This window comes from Balaenoptera musculus, chromosome 18 (genome assembly GCF_009873245.2).
Source record: "Balaenoptera musculus isolate JJ_BM4_2016_0621 chromosome 18, mBalMus1.pri.v3, whole genome shotgun sequence".
Lineage (NCBI taxonomy): Eukaryota > Metazoa > Chordata > Mammalia > Artiodactyla > Balaenopteridae > Balaenoptera > Balaenoptera musculus.
The window spans coordinates 49,398,197-49,418,182 of NC_045802.1; the positions used below are offsets into that span (position 1 = coordinate 49,398,197).

Sequence of the window (19,986 nt, forward strand, 5' to 3'; positions counted from 1 at the left end):
CATAGTGGCTGTATCAATTTACATTCCCACCAACAGTGCAAGAGGGTTCCCTTTTCTCCACAGCGTCTCCAGCATTTGTTGTTTGTAGATTTTCTAATGATGCCCATTCTAACTGGTGAGAGGTGATACCTCATTGTAGTTTTGATTTGCATTTCTCTAATAATTAGTGATGTTGAGCATCTTTTCATGTGCTTCTTGGCCATCTGTATGTCTTCTTTGGAGAAATGTCTATTTAGGTCTTCTGCCCATTTTTGGATTGGGTTGTTTGTTTTTTTAATATTGAGCTGCATGAGTTGTTTATATATTTTGGAGAGTAATCCTTTGTCCGTTGATTCGTTTGCAAATATTTTCTCCCATTCTGAGGGCTGTCTTTTCGTCTTGTTTATGGTTTCCTTTGCTGTGCAAAAGCTTTGAGGTTTCATTAGGTCCCATTTGTTTATTTTTGTTTTTATTTCCATTACTCTAGGAGGTGGATCAAAAAAGATCTTGCTGTGATTTATGTCAAAGAGTGTTCTTCCTATGTTTTCCTCTAATAGTTTTATAGTGTCTGGTCTTACATTTAGGTCTCTAATCCATTTTGAGTTTATTTTTGTGTATGGTGTTAGGGAGTGTTCTAATTTCATTCTTTTACATGTAGCTGTCCAGTTTTCCCAGCACCACTTATTGAAGAGACTGTCTTTTCTCCATTGTATATCTTTGCCTCCTTTGTCATAGATTAGCTGACCATAGGTGCGTGGGTTTATCTCTGGGCTTTCTATCCTGTTCCATTGATCTATATTTCTGTTTTAGTGCCAGTACCATATTGTCTTGATTACTGTAGCTTTGTAATATAGTCTGAAGTCAGCGAGTCTGATTGCTCCAGCTCCACTTTTTTCCCTCAAGACTGCATTGGCTATTCAGGGTCTTTTGTGTCTCATACAAATTTTAAGATTTTTTGTTCTAGTTTCGTAAAAAATGCCATTGGTAATTTGATAGGGATTGCATTGAATCTGTAGATTGCTTTGGGTAGTATAGTCATTTTCACAATATTGATTCTTCCAATCCAAGAACATGGTTTATCTCTCCATCTGTTGGTATCATCTTTAATTTCTTTCATCAGTGTCTTATAGTTTTCTGCATACAAGTCTTTTGTCTCCCTAGGTAAATTTATTCCTAGGTATTTTATTCTTTTTGTTGCAATGGTAAATGGGAGTGTTTCCTTAATTTCTCTTTCAGATTTTTCATCATTAGCATATAGGAATGCAAGAGATTTCTGTGCATTAATTTTGTATCCTGCAACTTTACCAAATTCATTGATTAGCTCTAGTAGTTTTCTGGTGGCATTTTTAGGATTCTGTATGTATAGTATCATGTCATCTGCAAACAGTGACAGTTTTACTTCTTTTCCAATGTGTATTCTTTTAATTCTTTTTCTTCTCTGATTGCCATGGCTAGGACTTCCAAAACTATGTTGAATAATAGTGGTGAGAGTGGACATTCTTGTCTTGTTCCTGATCTTAGAGGAAATGCTTTCAGTTTTTCACCATTGAGAATGATGTTTGCTGTGGGTTTGTTGTATATGGCCTTTATTATGTTGAGGTAGGTTCCCTCTATGCCCACTTTCTGGAGAGTTTTTATCATAAATGGGTGTTGAATTTTGTCAAAAGCTTTTTCTGCATCTATTGAGATGATCATATGGTTTTTCTTCTTCAGTTTTTTAATATGGTGTATCACATTGATTGATTTGCATATATTGAAGAATCCTTGCATCCCTGGGATAAATCCCACTTGATCATGATGAATGATCCTTTTAATGTGTTGTTGGATTCTGTTTGCTAGTATTTTGTTGAGGATTTTTGCATCTATATTCATCAGTGATATTGGTCTGTAATTTTCCTTTTTTGTAGTATCTTTGTCTGGTTTTGGTATCAGGGTGATGGTGGCCTCATAGAATGAGTTTGGGAGTGTTCCTTCCTCCGCAATTTTTGGGAAGAGTTTGAGAAGGATGGGTGTTAGCTCTTCTCTAAATGTTTGATAGAATTCACCTGTGAAGCCATCTGGTCCTGGACTTTCGTTTGTTGGAAGATTTTTAATCACAGTTTCAATTTCATTACTTGTGGTTGGTCTGTTCATATTTTCTGTTTCTTCCTGGTTCAGTCTTGGAAGGTTATACCTTTCTAAGAATTTGTCCATTTCTTCCAGGTTGTCCATTTTATTGGCATAGAGTTGCTTGTAGTAGTCTCTTAGGATGCTTTGTATTTCTGCGGTGTCTGTTGTAACTTCTTTTTAATTTTTAATTTTATTGATAATTTTATGGATTTGAGTCCTCTCCCTCTTTTTCTTGATGAGTCTGGCTAATGGCTTATCAATTTCGTTTATCTTCTCAAAGAACCAGCGTTTAGTTTTATTGATCTTTGCTATTGTTTTCTTTGTTTCTATTTCATTTATTTCTGCTCTGATCTTTATGATTTCTTTCCTTCTGCTAACTTTGGGTTTTGTTTGTTCTTCTTTCTCTAGTTCCTTTAGGTGTAAGGTTAGATTGTTTATTTGAGAGTTTTCTTGTTTCTTGAGGTAGGATTGTATTGCTATAAACTTCCCTCTTAGAACTGCTTTTGCTACATCCCATAGGTTTTGCATCGTCGTGTTTTCATTGTCATTTGTCTCTCGGTATTTTTTGATTTCCTCTTTGATTTCTTCAGTGATCTCTTCGTTATTTAGTAACGTATTGTTTAGCCTCCAATGTGTTTGTGTTTTATACATTTTTTTCCCTGTAATTGATTTCTAATCTCATAGCATTGTGGTCAGAAAAGATGCTTGATATGATTTCAATTTTCTTAAATTTACTGAGGCTTGATTTGTGACCCAAGATGTGATCTATCCTGGAGAATGTTCTGTGCGCACTTGAGAAGAAAGTGTAATCTGCTGTTTTTGGATGGAATGTTCTATAAATATCAATTAAATCTATCTGGTCTATTGTGTCATTTAAAGCTTCTGTTTCCTTATTTATTTTCATTTTGGATGATCTGTCCATTGGTATAAGTGAGGTGTTAAAGTCTCCCACTATTACTGTGTTACTGTCGATTTCCCCTTTTATAGCTGTTAGCAGTTGCCTTATGTATTGAGGTGCTCCTATGTTGGGTGCGTATATATTTATAATTGTTATATCTTCTTCTTGGATTGATCCCTTGATCATTATGTAGTGTCCTTCCTTGTCTCTTGTAACATTCTTTATTTTAAAGTCTATTTTATCTGATATGAGTATTGCTACTGCAGCTTTCTTTTGATTTCCATTTGCATGGAATATCTTTTTCTATCCCCTCACTTTCAGTCTGTATGTGTCCCTAGGTCTGAAGTGGGTCTCTTGTAGACAGCATGTATATGGGTCTTGTTTTTGTATGCATTCAGCAAGCCTGTGTCTTTTGGTTGTAGCATTTAATCCATTCACGTTTAAGGTAATTATTGATATGTATGTTCCTATGACCACTTTCTTAATTGTTTTGGGTTTGTTTTTATAGGCCCTTTTTTTCTCTTGTGTTTCCGACTTAGAGAAGTTCCTTTAGCATTTGTTGTAGAGCTGGTTTGGTGGTGCTGAATTGTCTTAGCTTTTGCTTGTCTGTAAAGCTTTTGATTTCTCCATCGAATCTGAATGAGATCCTTGCCGGGTAGAGTAATCTTGGTTGTAGGTTCTTCCCTTTCATCACTTTAAGTATATCATGCCACTCCCGTCTGGCTTGTAGAGTTTCTGCTGAGAAATCAGCTGTTAGCCTTATGGGAGTTCCCTTGTATGTTATTTGTCATTTTTCCCTTGCTGCTTTCAATAATTTTTCCTGGTCTTTAATTTTTGCCAGTTTGATTACTGTGTGTCTTGGCGTGTTTCTCCTTGGGTTTGTCCTGTATGGGGCTCTCTGTGCTTCCTGGACTTGGGTGGCTATTTCCTTTCCCATGTTAGGGAAGTTTTCGACTATAATCTCTTCAGATATTTTCGCAGGTCCTTCCTCTCTCTCTTCTCCTTCTGGGACCCCTATAATGCGAATGTTGTTGCGTTTAATGTTGTCCCAGAGGTCTCTTAGGCTGTCTTCATTTCTTCTCATTCTTTTTTCTTTATTCTGTTCAGCAGCAGTGAATTCCACCATTCTGTCTTCCAGGTCACTTATCTGTTCTTCTGCCTCAGTTATTCTGCTATTGATTCCTTCTAGTGTAGTTTTCATTTCAGTTATTGTATTGTTCATCTCTGTTTGTTTGTTCTTTATTTCTTCTAGGTCTTCGTTAAACATTTCTTGCATCTTCTCGATCTTTGCCTCCATTCTTTTTCCAAGGTCCTGGATCATCTTCACTATCATTATTCTGAATTCTTTTTCTGGAAGGTTGCCTATCTCCACTTCATTTAGTTGTTTTTCTGGGGTTTTATCTTGTTCCTTCATCTGGTACATAGCCCTCTGCCTTTTCATCTTGTCTGTCTTTCTGTGAATGTGGTTTTTGTTCCACAGGCTGCAGGATTGTAGTTCTTCTTGCTTCTTCTGTCTGCCCTCTGGTGGATGAGGCTATCTAAGAGGCTTGTGCAAGTTTCCTGATTAGAGGGACTGGTGGTGGGTAGAGCTGGCTGTTGCTCTGGTGGGCAGAGCTCAGTAAAACTTTAATCCTCTTGACTGCTGATGGGTGGGGCTGGGGTCCCTCCCTGTTGGTTGTTTGATATGAGGTGACCTAACACTGGAGCCTGCAGGCTCTTTGGTGGGGCCAATGGCATACTCTGGGAGGGCTCACGCCAATGAGTCCCTCCAGAACTTCTGCCACCAGTGTCCCCCTCCCCATGGTGAGCCACAGCCACCCCCTGCCTCTGCAGGAAGTCCTCCAACACCAGCAGGTAGGTCTGGTTCAGTCTCCCCTGGGTTTGCTGCTCCTTCCCCTGGGTCCCGATGCACACACTACTTTGTGTGTGCCCTCCAAGAGTGGAGTGTCTGTTTCCTCCAGTCCTGTCAAAGTCCCGCAATCAAATCCCACTAGCTTTCAAAGTCTGATTCTCTAGGAATTCCTCCTCCCGTTGCCAGACCCCCAGGTTCAGAAGCCTGACGTGGGGCTCAGAACCTTCACTCCAGTGGGTGGACTTCTGTGGTATAAGTGTTCTCCAGTCTGTGAGTCACCCACCGAGCAGTTACGGGATTTGATTTTATTGTGATTGCGCCCCTCCTACTGTCTCATTGTGGCTTCTCCTTTATCTTTGGATGTGGGGTATCTTTTTTGGTGAGTTCCAGTGTCTTCCTGTCGATGATTGTCCAGCAGCTAGTTGTGATTCTGGTGTTCTCGCAAGAGGGAGTGAGAGCACGTCCTTCTACTCCACCATCTTGGTTCAGGCTCTGTGTTCTTTATTGTACACGTATTGTAGCCAGCTTCTAAAGTGGTCCCAGTGATTCTCACGTGATAGTCACTCCCTTATACCTATAAATTATACCTAATTAACTAGATGCTCTAGCTGAAATGATTTCCAGGTGGAGTGTTAATGTGCTGCCTGCCGTCCTCTTGCTGATTATAGTAAAATGTGAAAGGTAAAGTGACAGGTAGAACAGTAAACACAAGGGGTCACAGGAATTGCTGGTTTTGGGAATTATCAGTCTCTTTATGTTAATAAATGATGAATTTTTTTCAGAAAAACATCAAGAGAATTGAGAAATGGGGTTTTGGGCAGAGATCAAATTCAGAGCGATGGTGGGAAAACAAGATGGTCTAAAGATGAAGCTGAGGGTGTGGCTGTAAAATCGCTTAAGATCTTAGAAAGATACAAAGTGGTGCCTTGGATATCTGTCCAGTCTAGCAGTAGGGCTTCTAAGAAGCTTAAGGGTGGTGTCCCTCAGTCATCTCTGCAGATGAAGAGAAGGACTTGTCTTGAAGGAATTTGTGGTTGTGGCTTTTGTCTAAGGGAGTGAAGTCCAATAAGATTCACAGAAGACATATGGTATTTTTGAGGGAATTGTATTTGCAGAAACTGAGGGAATCATATTTGCAGAAACTTTGTAAACTTAGACTGAAAGGGACAGAGGATTACAAAATAAAAAGACCTTTAGTCCTCCAAACTTCTACAGCCAGGAAGCAGACTGAGAAAGCTACACATCTGCAAACACAAGCTACTTTCCAAGGAAATGGAAAGATAATTTTTAAGGTGGAACCAAGTGTCCAGAGAGTGAAGCAGAAAACCATGAAGGAAGTGTTCCCTGGCCTTGAATCCTAATGAAGGACCTGCCAACCTATGCTTTGCAGAACTTCAGAATTTCTGTGGATCAGTGACCTTTCATTTCTGCACACATTGATCTGGAATGTGTCTATTGGTTACCCTACAGCTGTCCCACCATTGTATGTTGGGTGTATGGGGCAGGTAACTTGTTGCTTTAGTTCACTGGCATTCAAGTTGAGAGAACTATTCAAGGGCTGTTTTTAAGGCACTACATCTGAGGAGCTTCCTGCTCCTCAGATTGAATGCCTCCCATTGAGCTGTTCAACTTGTGACTTAAGTTCCTTTAATCTTTGACCTCTATTCAAAATGAATAAAATGAATCCTGGATTGCAGGTTTCAGCTAGGTAGTTCACGCTGCCTTTTACGGATAGTGTGTACACAAGACTAACATCCTACCACTACAAACTGGTTTTTTTTAAATGTCCCTGAGTTCCCTAACAGCACTGCTTTTCTCTGCCATACATTTGCTTCCCCTTTCCCTAAGTCCTCTCACTCGCCAAGAACCCAAACTGTTGAATTTAGCCTCTTCACCTTCCTTCATTTCCCTTTCGATCATTCCCTCCCACTTTGCCATCGCAGCCTGCCTTTTCTCCCTGTGGAGATGAGCTTCCCAGCATGGCAAAAGGGTAACTGCCTCTCTCCACGTGGCAGAGAGGACCCTCACAGCCACCTGTTAGGGAGTGAGGTGAGGTTTCAGGGGGCCTGAGAGGCTCAGCCCTCAGATGTGGCGTTGCCAGCAGGTGTGAGCAGACCAGCCTATGCTGGCGTGTGAGGAGGCCATTCTCTTGCCTGAGAACCTAACAAAGTGAAGGTGAAGTAGTCGCATGGCATCTGCACAAGCTCAGCCCCATAAAGGGTTTTCTTTTTTGAAGCGGAGTAAAGATAGAAGCTCCAGCCAATTCTGCTCACCCAATGTGTCTCTACTGTTGTCAGTGCAGGTGCAGCTGTTTACGTGAATGAAAAGCCTTGGTCTGTGAATGGAGGATTTGGGTTTTGAAATTAGATAGGAGGGCAACCTAGATTCTCATGCTGTGGAGGCACTTCCTGAGGCAGGTGCAGGGCGTGAGTAACGACCACACCTCAACTCTGAGGTTCAGCCAATGATCACTGGGCTTCTCCTGGGTCCTATAATGTGGTTTCCCTGTCTGTCCAGAGCCGGCTCAGCAACCAAACCCAGATTCCAGGTGTGGTATTCCACAGTCGTTCTGTAATTTGTAATCATAGAAACAGAACGTTCCTCCTCTTCTTTCTTCCCTGCCAACAGTTTCTGGGTGGGTGAATGTCAGTAGCTGGAGTTATTTTTAAAGAGGAGAGGTGAGGCTTGTCGCGCAAAGCTGGGAAGAGGGCGTTTGTTTGCAGAGCAGAGCTGACATCCAAGTGTAGATTACTGCTCAGTGGCCAGGCACTTGTCCTGTAACAGGTAATGTTTAACGTGCCAGTCACAAAGATCACAGGAACAGCATATGCCTGGCGTAAGAGAGCACTGCCGTTTATGCTTTGGAAAACTGAAAGGCTATACATGCGCATGTATTAATATTTTTTTTTTTACATACATGAGTGGCTTGGTCTTGCTTCCTCCTTTTTGCTGGCTGTAATTGGACTTTGAAGCTTGGAAGTTATATCATAAAAATTGGTAACCTTTGTCTGAGAGAGAGCTCGGCTAAGCAATCACTTTCCACTTCTTTTCACAGGATAATATAAACGTTTTTTTGAAAGCTTGTGAACAGATTGGATTGAAAGAAGCCCAGCTTTTCCATCCTGGGGATCTACAGGATTTATCAAATCGAGTCACTGTCAAGTAAGTTTCACTGGTTTGTTACATGTTGTTTTAAACTTAGGGCTTGTAGCTTAAGTGTAAATAATTCCTGAGAGCTCTGATTACAGAAAAATCGTCCCTCTGTCTTCCTCTATTTGCATTCCAAAACAGACCATTTAAGAAATAGCTTAGGGATTGTGAGTGTGAAGCTGTCTGTAACTGAGACCATGATATGTTATTATTTTAAATTCCTGTATTAGCCAAAATGGTGGTTTATATTTTAATGCTTGTCCAACATCATAGTGTTTAGTTGCTAATGGTGAGGACGCTCATTATATTTATAAAGAAAATGGAGAAGGTTATATTTTAGCTTACAGAGTAAAAATTATTTGAAATTAAGACATGATTGCTAACATAAAAATGAGAGTGGGACAGTGATAAAAGAGACTTAATATTTGGAAAGCAGCAGTGCTTGGGACCAACATGTACCGCTAATGACTTTTGTCAACTGGCTGATTTCTAAAAATGAACTGTTTTTCACTCTTTTAATAGTATGGATGAGAAAGTGAAAGTGGGGAGGGGGTGTGAAAACATGCGCGCAGGTGTTTGTGTTGTGTTTTAGATGGAAAATGCCGTTTGTGTTTGAGTATATGGTTTCAGGAAATCTGGTTTTAAACTCTTATAAGATTTTTCTCTTATAAATCTAAATTTGCTTTCAGTGAATCAGAATAAACTCATGTTACCAGATCAATGTGACAGGAAAATAATTTTATAATAATGACTTCCTCCTTATCATGGCTCTTAAACATAATTAGCATTTTTCCACTGGAAAAAAATAAACACCTTATTCTATCTATAGAAATAATAGAAATGAAAAAATTAGCTTTTACCAATTCAAAGACTAAGTTTGAAGAGTTAATATCCCTGTTGTAATAGCTTTAAAGTTATTAAAAAATGACTGTAAAATCTTAAATATGGCCAAGATTTTTTTCTAAAGAAGAATAACCCTGTCTATAAATATTTTTTATAGTAGTCATTGTCTTTAGCCATATAACCTAAAAACCTGGGTAGGATTAATCTTTTAAAAGCAATGATATTTTTAAATGAACAAGCCATTTCATATCTATATGCTTCTAGTTCTGTTGTACAAGCATTTCTAAACGACACAGCAGTGATATGTGCATAGCAGGGATGGGTCTGCCACCATTTCTGATTAATTGGAAGCTTGTTGATAGATCCTAAGTTTCATCACCAAAATGGCATGTTTACTTCTGCAGTATTCGAGGTCATGTTTAATTTCCATGAAAAATAACTATGGATGAATTTATTTTTCCTAATCAGCATTCTCTCATATGACCTATCTGATGGGCAAAGAAATTTTTAACTTTCAAAGTGTTTTTCTTCAGTTGTTGCTGTCTATTAAGAAGAAATGTCTTTTCCCCTTAAAATCATACTGTTTTGAAACTCTGTAGCCGATGTTCGAGGAGGCTGTGAACTTAGTAAAACATGTTTGTTGGCTTCTAATTCCAAGAGTGCCCTGAGTGAAACTTGCCTGGAGCCTGTTTCACGAGACGCTGGGTCTAAAGTGTTCAGGAAAAATCAGTATCTGGGCTCAGCCTTCAATGAAATTAAGTTAGTGACAAACTGAAACCGGGAGGTCACGTAGTTACAGCCGTAGTAGGAAGTATGCAGAACAACTTGTTTCAGTGGAAACCACAAGTCCATAAAAGCAAGGTGTGTCTAAGTAGTCCTAGTGAGAACATCTGCATGAGGACCTCGACTCTCTTAATTAAGAGCATCGCCCCGACAGTTCCGTCTTGTTGGACCAAAGAGCACAGGGGTCGATCGTGTGGCTGCTACAAAGGAAGTGCAGGGTGGAGAGTGAGAAAGCTGGCAAACGGCTTCTTTAAACGGTTGGCCAGAGCTCTTCTGCCCTGAGATAGCATTTTTTAAAAAAATTATTTATTTATTTATTTATTTTTGGCTGCGTTAGGTGTTCATTGCTGCACGCAGGCTTTCTCTAGTTGCGGCGAGCAGGGGCTACTCTGTTGCAGTGCGCGGGCTTCTCATTGCGGTGGCTTCTCTTGTCGTGGAGCATGGGCTGTAGAGCGCAGGCTCAGCAGTTGTGGCGCACGGGCTTAGTTGCTCCGCGGCATGTGGGATCTTCCCAGACCAGGGCTCGAACCCGTGTCCCCTGCATTGGTGGGCGGATTCTTAACCGCTGCGCCACCAGGGAAGCCCTGAGATAGCATTTTTATAGAAGGAAGGGAAAATGTGAAGGAAGGCAAATAATTCCTTACGAAATAGTAATGCATTTCTCTTTAGTTTCAGTTCTTATGCAATGTGGAGGCTTCTGTAGGTCAAAGGTCTTGTCCTATATTTATTGTAGATTAAAGGCCTTGGTGTTGGTTAGACTGGTGGTTCTCAACTGGGGGCATTTGGCAACGTCTGGAGGTACTTCTGGCTGTTATAGCTGGGATGGGGGTGCTACTGCCATCTTGGGGGTCAGGGATGCTGCTAAATACCCTTCAGTTCAAAAGAGTATTTAGCGGCTCCATAACAAACAATTTCTGATCGCAAATATCAGTGGTGCTGAGGTCGAGAGGCCCTGACTTCAAATTTTTAGATTTCCGCTCTGCCAGCAAGATAATCGTGTGGAAGGGAGGATACTGACATAAACTTTCAGCTGAAATGTGACTTTTTACTTACTAATATAGTAACATAATTTCTGTGTTAGTATGTTTGTTCATTTTACGGAAAGGCTCACTGTATTTGGAGCGTGCAGTAAGGTGTGAGTACTTGGGCATTATCTTGCCCATCCCTATACATTAAAATTAGCAGAAGTGTGGCAAACTATTTATTATTTTAAATGCTCTATCAAAATTCAACCCCTAAGATACTGCATTAACAGTTCACAGACCTGTTGTTGGTCTTCCTGCACATGTAATCTAAGATACATGTTTGCAGGACATACTGAGAGCAAAGAACTACATGTTGGCAAATGTGAGGTATATTTTTTTTTTGTTAGTGGACAACAGTGATTAAAAGCATAGATGACACACAGAGCCTAGGAGAGTTGTGTGTGGTGAGAATGTGTGGCAGGAGCAGAAGCAATTAATTTAAAGACCCACTGCTGTTGAATCACTTCAATAATCCAGACCCTAAGTACAAATCGTATTTTCCAGTAGTCTGAGATTTACCATTTACTTTGTAACAATTTTCACTAGTCAAACAAGCTAGGGTACTCTTTATATTTCTGTAATTATACATATTAATTTTCTCACGGAATTATTTTATTTGAAGGAAGTAATAGTTTGAACTTTTCCAAATATGTTTGAATTATTCCACTTATTTTGGGACTACATATATGCAAGAGTCAGTTGATACTTTTAATTTTGACATTCCTGACTTTGATGGGCAGGGTGTATCTTTACTCCTTTTCTTCCCAAAAGGGTAGTAAGCAAACTGGTGACTTAGCCTCCATGAATGGTAGATTGAGGTTGAACCTATCCTAGTTGAGATGTTTACTGAGACCATGAAATTTAGCTTCTGCACCAATGACTAACTGCGCCGTATTATTAACCATTTACCAAATATTCATACTGAACTTAGAAACACACACAATCTGCATAGAAGAGGGGGTGCGACTCCCACAGGGCCATCTCTGCACACTTTCTCTAAAAGGCCTGTGGGAGAGCAAGCACAGTGACGGCAAGGCCATGCCACAGCGCACTGCAGAGCTCCTACAGCAAGTGTCATGGTCTTTGTGGTGGCATCTGGCATCTGGTCACTCATTGTGGAAAGCAACTCAACAGAACAGCCCAGACGTCCTGTATTGAAGGAATGAAGTTGACAGAAAGGTAGAGTTGAACATTAAAGGTTTTAATTTTGTGTCTAACATTTTGACTCAGACTAAGTCCTGCATTTAAACCATTGCTCTAAACCAAATTATATATTGAAAGTTTTAAGCTGAGAATTTGAACAGATTATAAACACGTTTTTTCTTTCCACCCCCTTACCATTCCAATCCAGTTTTTCGCACTCCCTTAGATACATTCTGTTCATAATACAATTATAGGATGGCGATGCTTTTGAACACAGTATTTGTCATGCAAAGAAAAAGTATTTTTTAGTGTACACTTACTCTTTCGTTATTTACGATATTAATATTTTAGGTCTAAAATGTGACTTGAAATATTATTGACTGAGTTTTTTAAAAAGGTCTATTTATCAAATAGAGGGTGGAGAAATCAAGAATCTGTTATTTTTACATGTACTGGTTGCCAAAGGAACAGTAGTTGGAAGCAAAATTAGTGTTAACATATTTCCCCTGTGAAAATAAAGGAGGCTCAAAGTGATATTTTAAGGATTTAGCTGATCTCTAAAGCTTCAAAAGGGTGCTTGATTTTGCAGCAATACTGTAAAGTCATGTCTTAGGAATTAAGTTCCCAGATGGCTCTATTTTACAGTCTGCCAAATTTGATTTGAGATATGAATGTGTATGTGTATTTTTTTAAGGTTGTTATTCATGTAAGTAAAAATATACCTACTTTGAATTGTATAATTTTCAACTTTCTCTCATTTAAACCTGATTTTACTACTTTTTTTTTCAGATGTGTCTTTCAAATGAGTTTCTCAATGTCTTAATCTGTTTAAAAAAAACAAAAAGGAAAAAAGCAACCTTAATGGTATCCAAACTTGGATCTGTAACTTGAGTATTGGGACTTCCACCTGTCAATTCATGTTACTATTTTAAAACGTTCTCTCCCTTCCTACCAAGTAATTAGAACAGAATGAAAGAGAAAGGAAGTTTACTGCATCACATACATCTCTATCCCATTCATTCTCTGGTGTTAGGTAGTTACTGAAAGGGGGACATTAATTCTTTTGGGTTGCCGAGGTCCTGTTTAAGGCCAGCAGCAAAAATATATGGTCACATTTTTCAAATGATCTTTAATTGCGAAGTTTGAATATCTAAGAGTCTGCTCAGCTGCAGAGAAGGTGGTGGGATATGAGCTGCAGGGACAAACTGTATAATAACTAGCAGTTTTATGTGGCATTTATTTCTCTCCATTTCTAGTTCTTAATTTATTTCTTCGATAGATCAACACTTTCTAGATGCCAAGTCTCCTTCCTCAGCTCCCCACTCCCTCAAATCCAAAGAGCCATGGGGTCTGATTTTGTCTTGGTTTGCTGGGTGAGACTTCATGTTATAGACTTTTATGGCCAGGATCTTTATCTACAAAAGTAACCCATCCTAAATTCATTGCTCCAAAGAATCTCACTGGTGGCTCATCTTGATTAGCAGTTGTCATGAGTCAGTTCATGGGAAGGTGGTAGAATTTGCTTCCCCCATCAGAAAGCATTTGTTTTATAACGTGGTCCTTCAAAGGGTTAAACCAAAGAGATATTTTTGTTGAAGAGATTCTTCTTTCACCTCATTATCTGTAGGGCTGCCTATGTTGAATTAATCAAACTTTTACAGTTACATGCACTGTTATATCTGTAGTCCTGTCAGTCATTTTTGAAAATGAGAGCTTCACCAGTCACTGGAGATGTTAAGCATTGTTTTTCCCTGAATTTCATGCTATATTCTGGTCTGAGTTAACTGATTATTTGAGTGAAGGGTGTACATGTGAGGTGCGTGTGCTTACATCTGTTTCTGGAGCTACAGAGTAGAAAGTGGCAGTTAATCCAGCTATGGGGAAATTTTGGTTTCATTCACTTGCCAGTCATACAGCAAGCACTGATTCAGCATCTTCTCTGTGGCCGGTACTTATACAGACATAAATAAGATGGAGTCCTGCCGTTAGAGGGGTTCACATTATAACTGAGGAAATGTCCTCATAAGTTAAGTTAGAATACATTGTGTTAAATGCACAGGGCTCTCTGGGACTATAGAGATGAACAGTCATTTCAGCTTTTTAATCAGGAAACACTTCTAATTGAGGGTGACATTGGTCTCTCTTCTGGGCTTTCAAAGCATTTCTTGTTTTTACCTACATCTAATTTTTCCCTAGACTTGAAGCTATTTGAGGGCAGAGATAATGCATTCCCTACTCCCTTTAATCTCCTCCTGACACGTTAGGTGTTAAATACTTATTTGAAAATCAGATTTTAATTATGAAGATATCATGGAAATCTTAAAACCAGGCTTCGAAGATGAGAACTGAATTTTTCTTTGCTAAGTGCTCCTCTCTTTCTTCCTCATCTTTCAAAATTGCAAAGCAGATCTGGGAAAGCAGTCACTAAACTTTTGGTTTGCTGGGTGAGACTTTTACTTATCATTTCAGAATATTACAACACAATCTGAAACTTATTCGGTTTAAAAGAAGAATGTATGTTTCCTCTCAGTTGTGTGGGTAAAACTAAAATTGGAATTTTGGGCCATGTACTTTGCAAAGTATTTGGTGGAAGTTTTAATCCTTATGCTGATGTCAAATGATAAATGCTAATATTGTTTTTAACTGACATTTGAGGGGTGTTGTTCCATGCTTATATTTATATGAAGTTTTAGAAACATTTTAATGCTCTCATACCATCACCAATCTAAATGTATGCTTAAGACTTGGGTGGAAAAGTATAGTGGTTACATAGGTAGTTGGAATATCTTGTAGAAGCTCAAGGGCAAGGGACAGAAAATTTTAAAAGCAGGAATCAAGAGTGGAGGTAACTTAACGGGAAGTCATTAAAGTTACTTTAATAAGAAGTTTTACCAACAAGTTTACAGTAAGCCTTGTTTCTTCCAAAGTCAAGCTATCTGCCTTGGTACCTCTTACCTTTGCCTAGCATTAAACACCAAAGCCAATTTGAAAAAAGTCACAAATTGCCTTTGACTTTGGCATGATAAAAACTATTTGAAGAATATGAGCACACAGAAACATGAAGATTTCTTAGCAGTTCATTTGAATTGTTTCTAGTATACCCCAGGCTGAGTTTCTTTCTCACCCAGGATGGAATAGAAGTTCAGTTGATGTGCATCAATTGTCATGAATAGATAGATAATCATCCTAACAATAGCAGGGACTTTAGGTGCCTGACATGGGTTTAATCCCATCCCATTCAGTCAGCTGGTGGCTGAAGGACCTTAGACAGGTTAGTTTTCCTCCCTGTGATCACTTTACTGCTCAGTGAACAAGAGAGATGGAATTGCTAATATCCTAGAGCTAAGCAAATAATACCATTTGGGGCATAGCCCTACCCCGCAAGGACATTGTACTGATTTTCATAAAGTCATGTATGTAAAGTGTATAGTGCTTGACATGTAGTGGTGCTCAATAAGTGGTACTGAATTATCAATTGTGATCATTTATTTTATTTTATTTTTGTAACATCTTTATTGGAGTATAATTGCTTTACAATGGTGTGTTAGTTTCTGCTTTATAACAAAGTGAATCAGCTGTACATATACATATATCCAGATTCTTGACCCTATGAAGTGAAGATATGTGTGCCCTGTAGAAGAACATGGAGGGAAAAATTTGGCCCCCAGCTACTTAAACTGTGATGATTGGCTATAGGCTCTTTGTTTTTTTATGAGAATTTTGGCCATTTTAGACTTATCTCTTCTTTCAATTAGGAGCAGATATTAAAACAGATGTTTTTCTGACATGTATGTTTAGTCAACTTTTTACAGTTTGTCTGTTTTGTTAGAATAGCAAAGCTGGAAACCAGAGAACATATATCTACGTTATTTACTCTTCCTCCTGTTTATGTGGGACCAACATAATTTTATTAACTTTTTGAGACCTCAATTTTCTGTGTATTTTATGAAATGTTAGAAATATTGTAGTTTGATTTGGATTTGTTTCCTTAAAAAGTTTCTATTTCCATATTTAAAAAAGCAAAAAAAAAAGACATAAAACCACAAGCAGTCTACAACACAAATCCAAATTCAAAACTTTACTTTAGTGATTGGTTTAATTTTTTCATCCCATTTTTCCTCTTCTGTGAAAATTCTTCTCATTTTGGTCATTAAGAGAGGAGAGGTGGTTATCCTTTGGATAGGCAAGTTCAGATCAGATGCTGTTCTCTAAAAGGCTTTTGTAGGCCTTACGAATTTTTTTTGGGGGGGGGATAGGTGTTCATAATGTTTACAGAATTCAAATGCACACTGCAGCTATGTTTTCCCCCAGACAGAAAACTTAGCTGCTCCTTTTGGGCATCTCCCATCTGTGCTGTCCATCAAAAGGCTACTGTACTCATAGCATAAAGGTCTTGATTATATTCTCTAAAATATTTGTAGTTTGAACTCTGGACACGAACAATCATAAATAGCAATAGGCACTGTTTGTGAGGTCATAAGCCTTGGTTATTATTTACTTCCAGTTGTACACGGTGAAACACATCAAGAAACTAGGAAGTATACTTTCATGTTGATGCTTTGACATAACATTATAGCTTGGTTCTTTTAAAATGAAGAGCCTTGCTATCAAATGTTGAATAGGTATAAAAGTTGTATATTGATCATTTATTGGTTATTTTTAAGAGTCTAGGTTAATGGAGTAGTTTATATTTTAGGGGTAATTGCCCTGGTATAATTTGTCATGCTGAGCAGCCATCCCAGGTGGGATTGGCTGCTGATGGACTGATTCTCCATTTTTCAGAGACATACCTTCTGCATATCCCTACTGAACTGAGAGGCAGGGTGATGGTCACTTTTTCTTAAGAGCTTAAAAGCATTGCTTCAGATACTACTGACCAAAATATACACAGTAAACTTAAGAAAACATGTTCCAAAAGTGTTACTGAGAAACCTTTACTTTTAAGGAGACAGTGTACACCTGCTGTATAAATTAAGGATACTTGCCACATTAAATGCGTATGATAGTGTAATAAAATTCCATTCAAAAATAAGTAGGGTAAAAACATACTTTGAATGAACACACTTCAGGTAAGCCAGTTTTTCTTAAGTTAAAAAAGGAAAAAGGGGGGGGGGAATCTTGGTGGCCTGGCAAAAGCAGCTGCTTTGAATTAAGCTCTGTTTGCATTAACCACCATCAATTTAAGAAGGGTTTGTGCTGTGTATTTTGAGCACATTGGGGAGAAATCCCTAAATATCAAGTATCACTGTTATTACATTTCACCATTTCATTACATTATATTAACATTGATGGCTGCTAGACTTTGTTGAAATGCTTTTGTTCTGTATTTTTTCTTTCACGTTTACTGAGATAAATGGGAATAATCTTCAAAAGAATCTATGTCTGGGTAGACAATTTGGCTGACATGTTACTAGGCTTCTTTTGACTTATACTGAGAAGGAAAATTCTCTACTAGGTGGGGAGCTCAGGTTTTATTTTGTGTATAATGTGTATTCATCTCAAAAGTGTGCAGTAGAGCACACACGTGTACACACACTAAGAACATATGTGAAAATCTGTAAAAGGCTTCAAAGAGTGAGGCACCAGACCCTGAGGGTCCCTAGATCCTTTTTTATTTTGGTGAAGAATTCATTTCACCAGAAGGGCTTGGTCCCTGTCTTGGAGGAGAAATAGGAATAGTATGATTAAATATTGGTGTCTAAAGCATGCCGATCCCAGATTAAGAAATAGAGCTCTATGTCCTTTCTCATATTTTTCATTCTCCTTTTCATTCTGCTTAGAAGAAAGAGGCAGGGTAAAAAATTCCCGTAAAGACTGATATCCACTGATGTAAGCCTTGAGCTGCTAGAGCCAGAGATTACTTCTGCTGGGGTATCTAGAAGCAGCACAGTCCTGATGGGCTGAAGAGGGAGGGTGGGCAGGTACGTGAGGCTTAGCCTAGGGGTACTGAGTTCTCTCATCTGTACACCTTTTATCTTGTGGCTTGTCAACCGCATCCATTGAATATTTAATACGTGCTGTGTACAGACCCTGAATCCTGGGTGGGTAGAAGAGAAAAAAGACCTACTCTTTCTCTACCTCATTCTTAAAACCATAAATGGGGAAGATGAAAAAAGCATTCTTCAGTCTTAATGTTTGCTTTTGTGTCTTAAAGAGCACTGCAATGATTTACAGTTTACAACTCTAAGGGAACGATGCATTTGGACTGATGAATATCAACTAGGTGAGGGCATCACTGTACTAGAGTGTCCGGAATATTTCATAAATACTCCATCAGGTTTAGACACCTGACACACAGCTAGCTGTCTGTCAGGTGTTTTACATTAGTTATTTCTACCCTAATAACAGCCCAGCCAGCCATTTTGCTTCCAGTGCATGAAATGAAGGGAGTCAGAGAGAAGAGTAACTTGCTTAGCTTATCTTGGGCAAATAACAGAGCTAGGATTTAAATTCAGGGGGTGTCTTAGCCTTCAAAGCTTGGATTGCTTCCGCTGTATTGTCTAAACAGACTTGAACAGACTTTAAAAACTTGCTGATATTCTTTCTAGTGCTATGGGACTGAAATTGTCTGAGTTGCTACTTAACCAGGCCAGCTATAGCCCAGATGGATTTGTGTATATGACTGATATTACCTCATTTGATGCATGGCAAATATCTTTATATTATAATTAAAATTTCCCCCTAGTTTGTGAGCTAAGTAACTTCAAATAGATATAATATTACTATGTGCCATTAAATCTAAGATCAGTGATTTTAAGATCTCCTTATTTTAGGAATGTTAAATAGACACATGTGTGCCTTAGAATAGAAGAAATACGCTACATGTGTGGTCTTTTCACCCTGCCTAGTAGAGAAATAATAGAGTATTTGGATTTTATTGATATGCACACATAAAGGCCTTTGTAGGTTTTATGACTGTCACACAGATAGTTATGAATGTTCAGTTGTATTTGCCATTATAATGGAACATTCCTGTTGAGGCTGTGGATTGTAAAACTTTACTAATCTAAATTGCTCAGGATCATACTACCACACTTTGACCTTTATAGCATTGACATGAAACCTATATTTAAAAACAGAACTGGCAGGAAATTATTCTAAATAAGTTATTTATTTACCAATTTTTGATACTTCATTTTACTTGTTAAAACCAAACTAAAAAACTCTCCAGAAAGTGGGCATAGAGGGAACCTACCTCAACATAATAAACGTCATATATGAAAAACCCACAGCCAACATTATTCTCAGTGGTGAATAACTGAAAGCGTTTCCTCTAAGATCAGGAACAAGACAAGGATATCCATTCTCGCCACTGTTATTCAACATAGTTTTGGAAGTTCTAGCCACGGCAATCAGAGAAGAAAAAGATATAAAAGGAATACAAATTGGAAAAGAAGAAGTAAAACTGTCACTGTTTACAGATGACATGATACTACACATAGATAATCCTAAAGATGCCACCAGAAAACTACTAGAGCTACTCGGTGAATTTGGTAAAGTTGCAGGATACAAAATTAATGCACAGAAATCTCTTGCATTCCTATACACTAAGAATGAAAGATCAGAAAGAGAAATTAAGGAAACAATCCCATTCACCATTATAACAAAAAGAATAAAATACCTAGGAATAAACCTACCTAAGGAGGTAAAAGACCTGTACTCAGAAAACTATAAGACACTGATGAAAGAAATCAAAGAAGACACAAAGAGATGGAGAGATTTACCATGTTGTTCTCGGATTGGAAGAATCAACATTGTGAAAATGACTATACTACCCAAAGCAATCTACAGATTCAATGCAATCCCTATCAAATTACCAATGGCATTTTTCACAGAACTAAAACAAAAAATCTTAAAATTTGTTTGGAGACACAAAAGACCCCAAATAACCAAAGCAATCTTGAGAAAAAAAAAACAGAGCTTGAGGAATCAGACTCCCTGACTTCAGACTATACTACAAAGCTACAGTAATCAAGACAGTATGGTACTGGCACAAAAACAGAAATATAGATCAGTGGAACAGGATAGAAAGCCCAGAGATAAACCCACGCATCTATGGTCAACTAATCTGTGACAAAGGAGGCAAGGATATACAATGGAGAAAAACAATCTCTTCAATAAGTGGTACTGGGAAAACTGGACAGCTACATGTAAAAGAATGAAATTAGAACACTCCCTAACACCATACACAAAAGTAAACTCAA

The 19,986-nt window shown here is 38.5% G+C and overlaps 1 protein-coding gene across 8 annotated transcripts in view; it reads left to right on the forward strand.

Annotated features, from left to right (window-relative positions):
- LMO7 (LIM domain 7) overlaps positions 1–19,986 on the forward strand; it is a 196,371-nt gene that overhangs the window by 91,815 nt on the left and 84,570 nt on the right. For all 8 annotated transcript variants that reach the window (XM_036832020.1, XM_036832025.1, XM_036832027.1 and 5 more), the window contains one exon: positions 7,894–8,000. In XM_036832020.1, coding sequence (XP_036687915.1) covers positions 7,894–8,000 — 107 coding nt within the window. The remainder of the gene's footprint in view (positions 1–7,893; positions 8,001–19,986) is intronic.